General features: G+C 39.2%; 1 protein-coding gene across 2 annotated transcripts in view; it reads right to left on the bottom strand.

Moving 5' to 3' along the window:
- LOC125028014 (ribose-phosphate pyrophosphokinase 2) overlaps window positions 1-10,000 on the bottom strand; it is a 25,393-nt gene that overhangs the window by 4,962 nt on the left and 10,431 nt on the right. Inside the window, exons 3-7 of one of the 2 annotated variants that reach the window (XM_047617271.1) lie at window positions 6,639-6,822; window positions 5,173-5,196; window positions 4,413-4,636; window positions 3,803-3,976; window positions 3,411-3,570 (exon numbers count right to left, since the gene is read on the bottom strand). In XM_047617271.1, the coding sequence (XP_047473227.1) occupies window positions 3,411-3,570; window positions 3,803-3,976; window positions 4,413-4,636; window positions 5,173-5,196; window positions 6,639-6,822 (766 nt within the window). The remainder of the gene's footprint in view (window positions 1-3,410; window positions 3,571-3,802; window positions 3,977-4,412; window positions 4,637-5,172; window positions 5,197-6,638; window positions 6,823-10,000) is intronic. The other variant, XM_047617272.1, reaches the window with a different exon arrangement.

Here is a 10,000-nt window from a genome sequence, read left to right as displayed (position 1 = left end):
GAGGACAGGAAGGGGAGAGGAGGAGGAGGACGAGATGGGGAGAGGAGGAGGAGGAGGAGGAGGAGAAGAGAGGAGGAGGAGGAAGAGAAGAGGAGAGGAGGAGGAGGAGGAGGAAGAGGAGAGGAGGAGGAGGAGGAGGAAGAGGAGAGGAGGAGGAGGAAGAGAAGAGGAGAAGGAGGAGGAGGAGGAGGAGGAGGAGGAGGAGGAAGAGAAGAGGAGAAGGAGGAGGAAGAGAAGAGGAGAAGGAGGAGGAGGAGAAGAGGAGAAGAGGAGAAGGAGGAGGAGGAGGAGGAGGAGGAGGAGGAGGAAGAGAAGAGGAGAAGGAGGAGGAGGAAGAGAAGAGGAGAAGGAGGAGGAGGAAGAGAAGAGGAGAAGGAGGAGGAGGAAGAGAAGAGGAGAGGAGGAGGAGGAGGAGGAAGAGAAGAGGAGAGGAGGAGGAGGAGGAGGAGGAGGAGGAGGAGGAGGAGGAGGAGGAGGAGGAGGAGGAAGAGAAGAGAAGAGAAGAGAAGAGAAGAGAAGAGAAGAGAAGAGAAGAGAAGAGAAGAGAAGAGAAGAGAAGAGAAGAGAAGAGAAGAGAAGAGAAGAGAAGAGAAGAGAAGAGAAGAGAAGAGAAGAGAAGAGAAGAGAAGAGAAGAGGAGGAGGAAGAGTAGAGGAGAGGAGGAGGAGGAAGAAGAGAAGAGGAGAGGAGGAGGAATAAGAAGAGATGGGGAGAGGAGGAGGAGTAAGAAGAGATGGGGAGAGGAGGAGGAGTAAGAAGAGATGGGGAGAGGAGGAGGAGTAAGAAGAGATGGGGAGAGGAGGAGGAGTAAGAAGAGATGGGGAGAGGAGGAGGAGTAAGAAGAGATGGGGAGAGGAGGAGGAGTAAGAAGAGATGGGGAGACGAGGAGGAGTAAGAAGAGATGGGGAGAGGAGGAGGAGTAAGAAGAGATGGGGAGGAGGAGGAGGAGGAGGAAGAGAAGGGGAGGAGGAGGAGGAGGAAGAGATGGGAGAGGAGGAGGAGGAGATGGGGAGAGGAGGAGGAGTAAGAAGAGATGGGGAGGAGGAGGAGGAGGAGTAAGAAGAGATGAGGAGGAGGAGGAGGAGTAAGAAGAGATGAGGAGGAGGAGGAGGAGTAAGAAGAGATGGGGAGGAGGAGGAGGAGGAGGAAGAGAAGGGGAGGAGGAGGAGGAGGAAGAGATGGGAGAGGAGGAGGAGGAGGAGATGGGGAGAGGAGGAGGAGGAAGAGAAAGGGAGAGGAGGAGGAGGAAGAGAAAGGGAGAGGAGGAGGAGGAAGAGAAGGGGAGGAGGAGGAGGAGAAAGAGAAGGGGAGGAGGAGGAGGAGAAAGAGAAGGGGAGGAGGAGGAGGAGGAAGAGGAGGAGGAAGAGAAGGGGAGAGGAGAGGGAGGAAGAGAAGAGGAGAGGAGAGGGAGGAAGAGAAGAGGATAGGAGGAGGAGTAAGAAGAGATGGGGAGAGGAGGAGGAGTAAGAAGAGATGGTGAGAGGAGGAGGAGGAGGAAGAGAAGGGGAGGAGGAGGAGGAGGAAGAGGAGATGGGGAGAGGAGGAGGAGGAAGAGAAGGGGAGAGGAGGAGGAGGAAGAGAAGGGGAGGAGGAGGAGGAGGAAGAGATGGGGAGAGGAGGAGGAGGAAGAGAAGGGGAGAGGAGGAGGAGGAAGAGAAGGGGAGGAGGAGGAGGAGGAAGAGAAGGGGAGGAGGAGGAGGAGGAAGAGAAGAGGAGAGGAGAAGGAGGAGGAAGAGAAGGGGAGAGGAGGGGGGGGAGAGAAGAGGAGAGGAGGAGGAGGAGGAAGAGAAGGGGAGAGGAGGAGGAGGAGGAGGAAGAGAAGGGGAGAGGAGGAGGAGGAAGAGAAGGGGAGAGGAGGAGGAGGAGGAGGAAGGGGGGGAGGAGGAGGAGGAGGAGGAGGAGGAGGAGGAAGAGGAAGAGGAAGAGGAAGAGGAAGAGGAAGAGGAAGAGGAAGAGGAAGAGGAAGAGGAAGAGGAAGAGGAAGAGGAAGAGGAAGAGGAAGAAGAGGAAGAGGAAGATGATGAGGATGAGGATGAGGAAGGAACTGGGGAGGAAGGAAGGTGGAAATGTTATACTTACAATTCTTAAAACTAACTTTGTTACAATGCGTTCAAATCTTTACTCCAATGAGAATTTCTTTTCAAAAGATTGAAATTTTTGCCCATAGAACAGTAGCTATTTTAAATTACAGTTCATTCATGAATTGTATGTGAAAAGTGGACTGCATCTGTATATCAAGAAGTCAATACAGATACACAGATAAAACTCAAACACACTACTGCATACATAGCTAAGTCCTTGTTTATGCAAAAGTGTTTTTTTTTTTTTTTCTGTAGGCAACAAAACGTTCAAAAATACATAAGTTTTCACTTCTTATTCACTTTGGGCTTATAGTTGTTGAGTACTATTTCATGCATTCCCCATAAGCTTTGTACATTCATAATATATAATGCAAAATCATGAGCATTATTCACCGTCTTCTCGGTGCAAAAATTCTGGCCAACCAATGTATCAATTACACATGCAACATGTTTCAATGTTTTAAGTTTAGGAGACCCAAAGGCATGCACTGCATATGAAGAGAGGAGTCGCTGTACAAAACCGTTCGTCAGTAGATTCAGATATACAGATTAGGCTGTCACCATGACTTACATCTACACCAAATTAAAAGTACTTATTGCCAAATTATACAAATGTAGGAACTAAGACATTCTTGCAACTATCTGATATATAGCCATACTGTGCATACTCTAAACTAAAGTAAAACTATCTAATTAAAAGCTAATCAGCTCTACCAATACAAAAGCTAACTTTGAGTAAAAGCATTTACAAAATAAAAGTCTACAGTGAAACTAAAAAAGCACACATAATAATTAGGCCTTGTTCATTAGTAAATATACATAAAACTAAAAAACAAAAAACAAAACACAAACAGATAAAATGCTGGAAAATTTGTGTCAAGTTACAAAACCTGCATGCATATGATTTTTGATTTTGTACAAATAATCAGTTCTTTCTACTGTTCTCTAAAAAAAAAAAATATACCATATAATAAGATTTTTTCACTATTCATCACACTTAACCCTGCATTATAATTTACCTTTGAATCCCAAGTAAATGTTAAAGCTAACGTATGATACAATCTGAATATCTTTCAAACATCCTTTTCTTTATGAATAATATGCACCTTCAACTATTGATTGAGAGAGAAAGAAATCTAAAGAAAACTTATATACAAATCTATACATAAAGACATGCCTACATCATAAGATCTCTCACACACAACTAACTTGGTTGATCCTTTCTTTAAAGCCCAAAGAAATACAAAATCAACTATCATTACTCAGGAAAACTTTTGGAAAAAACAAAGTCTGTATGCAAAGGACCCGTTCAAAAAAGTGCCACAAATACCTGGATTTTATTAGACTCCTTCATGTGCTGCTCTTGGGGTATCGTGTTGGTTACGACAACTGCCTCAAAGCATGCGTTGTTGATCCTAGTGACTGCAGGCCCAGAGAAGATGCCATGAGTAAGGATGGCATACACTTTGGTTGCCCCAGCCTCCATGAGCCTGAAAAGATGTGTCATATGTCTGAAGTAGTTCCTTTTTGTAAAGACTATTTCTATAATGAATGGGTCTTTTTCATACTTTTCCTCTAAATTTTTTCTTTGCTTCTCTTTATGAATTTTACTTCTTACCAGTGCTAAAATTTTACAAAACAGTTCATGAAAATGCCCTTTATATATACATATTCCAAACATCTTTTGCAAAGACCTCCTGTTCAAACCAAGAAACCCCCTACTTTTCAGCAGCGTGGCAAATTGTGCCACAGGTGTCTGCCATGTCATCAACCAGGATGGCAATGCGGTCCTTCACGTCTCCAACCAGCACCATCGAAGCCACCTCATTGGCTTTCTTGCGCTCTTTGTGAATCAAGGCAAACTCTACGTTCAGTCGGTCAGCTATAGAAGTGACTCTGAAAAGGGAGAACTGATTCAGTCTCTGGTGTCCTCCATCAGGTATAAAGAGTGAAAGGTCAATTTTTCAAATATGTAAGTTTAGAAAAGTCTTCTCATACGTCCATTGTTTTTTTCATGGGAGCAAAGATTCAATGGTCAGAAAAGAGATAACTTGGTTTGGTTATGATTTGGCCCTTGAAGTAACCATGAAAGTAATATACAGTATTAACAGTACAAGAAAACATTAACAGAGTATTCAGAAATAAATAAATAAATAAATAAAAATACTTGGTAACACAACTTCATAAAACAACAACGAGCCAGAAAATCCTTCTAACTTAAGCTCCCATCTCAGATGCACTAACAAAAGGCTAACCATAGACCCTAAACAGTCTCTAGCAACATCTGCCAACAATATAGAACCTTACGAACTGCCCTTCCTTCGCCACCCACCTTTTGGCCCCACCGGCATCAGGAGATACTATAATGGAATTCCCCCACTCCGGTATGTTCTCCCGAATCCACTTGAGGACTGCAGGCTCAGCGTACAGATTATCGACAGGAATATCGAAGAAGCCTTGGATCTGAGAGGCATGGAGGTCCATGGTGATGATGTGGTCAGCGCCAGCCACGGAGAGCATGTTGGCAACAAGTTTGGCAGAAATTGGGGCTCGTGACTGCATGAAGACAAGAGAGGAAAGCATTTAACACCTTCTTCCAGTCTCATTATAGGGTGACAATTGTCAACCATGTAATATAATTCAATCTATAACCAGCCTTTTACAGTCTTCTGAGTGGAATAAACAAGAAAAGCAATTAAATTTATTGTTAGGCCTAAGCCTGTAACATGGCCTGTATTTCATGCTTTTTACTTCTTTACAAAAAAAAGTCATTCCTTCTCAACCTGGAATTAGTTTATTTGTATTATCCAATCCCAATATGACAATCTGAATCACACAACTCAATTCAGTTATGAAAATGTAAATAAGTAAAAAGCACACAGTACAGTAATATATAAATATAAACTGAAGTATCATGACCTCATAATAATTAACAAGTTAAAAACAGAATCATAATTCATAATTTCATGAAGCCACATATCAATTATTAAAAAAGGAACATCAGCATTTATTCGCTCACTCAATCATCTTCGAACAAAAAGACAGTACATGCACAACACACAAAAAATAACTTTTCAAGGATAGAAACTTACTAGAGGCCTATATGCCACCTGTTCCTGAAAAAGCCAAGCCATTAGGGTCAAAAGCATGCTATGTTAAAGTCACGGACGGACAATCCCTGACGTGCAATTTCAAATAATCTAGCAACATCTCAATTTGACAATTCAAACTTCTAAACAGAACTTTAAAAAATTAGAGAAAATAAAAAGAATACAAGCAAACCATTTCAGAAATATAAAACCAAAATTTATAATGGAGGCCTAAGTACCTGCTACCAAATATAAATCCAAAGGAGATATTTGAGGTCAAGAGAAAACTCCAATCCGACACTTGCTTGGTTGGCATCGCAAACGTCACAGTTGCCGATTGGATGGCACTGGCAGCATTCTAGCAGTTGATTGGCTAGCCATTTTTAAGGGCAGATGCAATCAGACACACCAACACCTTCCATGATAGCCAATCAGTGATGCCAATTCTCATATTCACTAGACCCCAAGCATCAACCTCAGGAATGAATCTATTTTTTGAGTTCCAGGGGCATGCAGAGCTTACACATTATATTTGACTATGTATAACAGGCTATTCTTCTCATACTTATAACAATTAGAATAACATATGTGTGGTTTGCTAATATCAGTTCAATCAAAGCAAGGCAGCAATTCTGGCGATGTTTTTAAGATCAGCCGTTCAGTGATCTTTTGCATTACAAAAACTTGAACCTCTTTTGCCAGTGATAAGAACAAGGATATAAGTAAATACAGAAACAAAAAGAAACTTTGCCAGCTTATAGCAAACTGATTCTAACAAACACAAAGAGCATCCAACCAGATTATAAGTCCAATATAAATTCCTCAATAATTACAATCTAATGTCAATATTTCTTGTGAATTTTGCACATGCATTTCCCCAAAAATTAATTTGTTAACAGTTCACAGGTTGTCAACATACAGCCTTGTATGCAACCTAGCCACTACTAAAAGCTATGCTTTCAAAAGGAGTTCCAGAATTAGATTATATATTCATGGACTACTTACAATAGTCTTATAATTAATATTACCTAAACCATTTCTTACATTATGAAGTTAATCACTAAACATTTGGCTATCTAATAACACAATGGAATAACTTTATAGGACTTTGACAAAATAATGCAATTACTCTTTTCTAAAACAAAAATAATATTCAATAACTTTAATGTACAAACAGACCTATTTTGTGTAACTTGCATTGCTGATCATATAAAAAAATAGTAGTCCTATCGGCACTCAACTCTTTTAATTTGTAAGAACTTTTATATTCATCAAAGAGCTAGTTCCATACATACATATATAAAACATAAGGTTTCAACCATCACCACTATGTAAAAAATGGTTAATGCAAAAACAAAAAAATCCTAAAAGACAAAAACAAAAAATCCTAAGAAACTTAAAGGAATAAAAAAATGATTGACAAAAAAATAAATAAATGAAATGGTCCTGAAATATGAGCATAAACAAACCTTATCCTTCTTGTCTTGTCTAGCATAAGGGAAACATGGAATGACTGCCGTTACTCGGGCTGCAGAGGCGATTTTGCAAGCATTAATCATGATGAGCATCTCCATGAGATTGTCGTTGATCTCCCCACAGCCGCTCTGCACGATGTACACATCTTCACCTCGGACACTCTCCCCAATCTCCACACTGGAAGGATCAACAACTTGTCAGTGTTATAATAACTTTTATACATCATTGACATGAGCTTGTGCCAAGTGTAAATGTTATACGTTTAATTATTACTTCTATGTTAATCTAAATAAAAATCAAATGCTGAAAATATTACATATAATCTATTACCCCTGTATGTGTATGCCTTTAGGTGTATTACAGTATCAGGCCAAAACAGACATCACAGCTGTGTAATCTGGACTTCCAGGCATGCAAGCCAAAGCTAAGAACTGGGAACAGCGAGACAGATGTCAGAAACCCTTAAAATTCAATGTAAGAGTTACATGATTTTTTTTATATTTTTTTTTATTATCTAACTCATTAAAAAAGATAAAAGTGATACTGTTTTCAAGTAGTTTCTGATAAATATAGCTTTCAAGGCATACAAAACAATAGTTTAAGCTTTACTGTTCCCTCAAGTTCCCCCCCCCCCCCCCCACTCACCTCTATGAAGCTCGCTCGTCATGCACCTGATTTCGAGATGGGGAGGGGGTTAAGCAGGAAATGACAGGATAAATTCTGACCATGAATGTGCATAATTTTTACTTCCCTTTGTGTTATCTATCCTAGCTTACTCTTTTCACCACACTTACATAACACAAACTGTGTCTGTCAACCACATCAGGAATAAATGTAAAAACAAGAAACATGAAACAAATTCAGAATGAAATGATACTTAATCACGAAAAGAAATCAAAGTTAAAAGATTTATACAAATTGGGGGATCTACTTTAGCATACAGTATTTCTCCTCAAATCATGCTAATTTCCATATCTATTATGCTTTTTTCATCTGATCAGAAGGAACAGGTTTTGCTACTCATTACCCACCTTGCACATGCCCATGAACAATAAACTGCTGTAATTAATCAATTTGTTAAAATTGCAATTGTAAGCTCAAACCAGTTCCAGAAAGTTTAACAAGCTAAAACAAAAAATCAGTTTCTTATAAATTTATATAGACCTATTAGCATAAAGAATAACTTCTCTTTTCATGCCGATTTTGAAAACAGAATCAACACACCAAACAAATACCCAAAGAAATATATACAAATGACTGAATGCCATTAAACAACTGAGGCTGAAAGAAACTGCTGAGAATGCTTTTAGAGACGTTCAGTTTGACATCAGTGACAAACCATATAAACAACGCTCAAAAGGTCATTATCATTATCATACATAAAAAATATTTTCTTTTTTTCTTGCAATTTCAAAACACAAATGTACTTTGTAGTCAAAGGAAAATTAGTAAATCAACTAGAATAACATAATGCCTAAATCTGCTGAACCAAAGAGAAGTTGGCAACTGCATTAGGCTTATAGTGTTTCACAAAATATTCTATCAGGATCTATTCCATGTCTTGGTTTCTGCTCAGTCCCCTACAAGGAGCCCAGGAATAAATTAATCTAAAGAAAAACCCATTAATAATCTTTACTGTATAATCTGTTGCATACCCTAAATATTCAAAAAAAAATATATCTGTTTTATTTCACTCAACCTAAATAATGCAATGACTACACCAAATGATTATACAAGAATACAAAGGACAAAGGAAAGGAAAGACTCTATGAAACAAAAGTTACAGTCTTCAACCTGGACACCCCAGTAACATTTAATCAGATAGATTATGTAATATGATACACAGTCTAGGGTACATCTTAACTCTGCCCCGGAGACACGATTCTACACTGACCCCTTATCAATAAACACACAATACATGGAGGGAAATTATCTTAAGGATCACAAATATAGTCATGATAATCCTAAATTTGATTAGATTAATGGAAGGTCCTATTATTCCAGACTGAAGGAATTCTCCATCCAACATCCCTACAATAGCCTCAGGGCAGGTCTGTCTCTAAACCCTGTGAGTTGCCAAGACTTAATAAGTGTGCATTTCTTCCCATTTTTCCAAGTCTGACCTGACACCTAAAAATGGAAAAAAAAACATATATACTAACAATACTAAAAATATATTTAAATTACCATACTTATCAGTATTTTTCCTCCCCAGAAACACAACTTTGCCCTGTGTTATCTTTAAACAAGTAACTTTTTCTTTCTACCTTTTATTAACAAACTGACAACCCCCTGGAGAGGACAGACAAGATGTGGGACAGGACAGGATACCAGTTGTCAAGGTCAGATTCTGAATCCTCTAGCAAAATCGTACCCTATGCAAAAATATCCAATATCCATGTGATCATTTAGCTTGGTATTAGCCCAAAAACAAAAACATATCTTATTTATTTATTTTTTAATTCAAAGCAACTATTCTAGTATTATCTATTTCTTATTATCCTGATTCTAAAAACCATTTTAATCTACAGATATTTGATGTCAAGTTACCAAGGAAAATGTATAAATATATATAGAATTATGTTTGCTATATGGACTAACTCCTCTTCTGACAAAGATCTACTAATTGAATTGAATTAGTCTATCAAAATAGGCTCCTTGTAATTACATCCCTGAAAGTGATAAAATTGGTAAAACAAATTACAAATCATCAATCAAATCCTAAAATCTACTCAGAACAGCAGCAGCTTCCTTCAGCATAACATGCAAAATATATGCAACAAATATTTACCTTCATAAATAAAGACCTACATCAGCTTAATACCCCCATTCAGCCTGCAATTGAAAAGAGAAGCACAATCCTTCCTCTCACCAAGCAACTGCTATGGACAGCAAGTTTGTCACCTTGCCTGAAGTGCAAAGGCAAGCAAGTTCATCTCCATGCATGAAATAGCAAAGGCAAGTGCCAAGCAAGCACCTTTCTCAGGCGCATCAGCTGTTTAATCTGTTTAATCAGCTGATTTGTACATCTTCTGTCTGTCTCTCTGTCTCTCTGTCTCTCTGTCTCTCTGTCTCTCTGTCTCTCTGTCTCTCTGTCTCTCTGTCTCTCTGTCTCTCTGTCTCTCTGTCTCTCTGTCTCTCTGTCTCTCTGTCTCTCTGTCTCTCTGTCTCTCTGTCTCTCTGTCTCTCTGTCTCTCTGTCTCTCTCTTAACAACCTTCGACATTCAACTTGCTTCTTTTTTATTACAAATTTATCTCCCCGTTATCAATTATCTGTTACCGAGATGGCTTTCTAACTCGTGAGGAATATTTCAATGATAAATTATAGAAAGTCGCGGGTAATTAAGCGAGTCGG

The sequence above is a fragment of the Penaeus chinensis genome, chromosome 8, assembly GCF_019202785.1.
Source record: "Penaeus chinensis breed Huanghai No. 1 chromosome 8, ASM1920278v2, whole genome shotgun sequence".
In the NCBI taxonomy this organism is placed as follows: domain Eukaryota; kingdom Metazoa; phylum Arthropoda; class Malacostraca; order Decapoda; family Penaeidae; genus Penaeus; species Penaeus chinensis.
The sequence above is the reverse complement of the archived record's forward strand: the minus strand, read 5'-3'. Positions and strand labels throughout refer to the sequence as shown.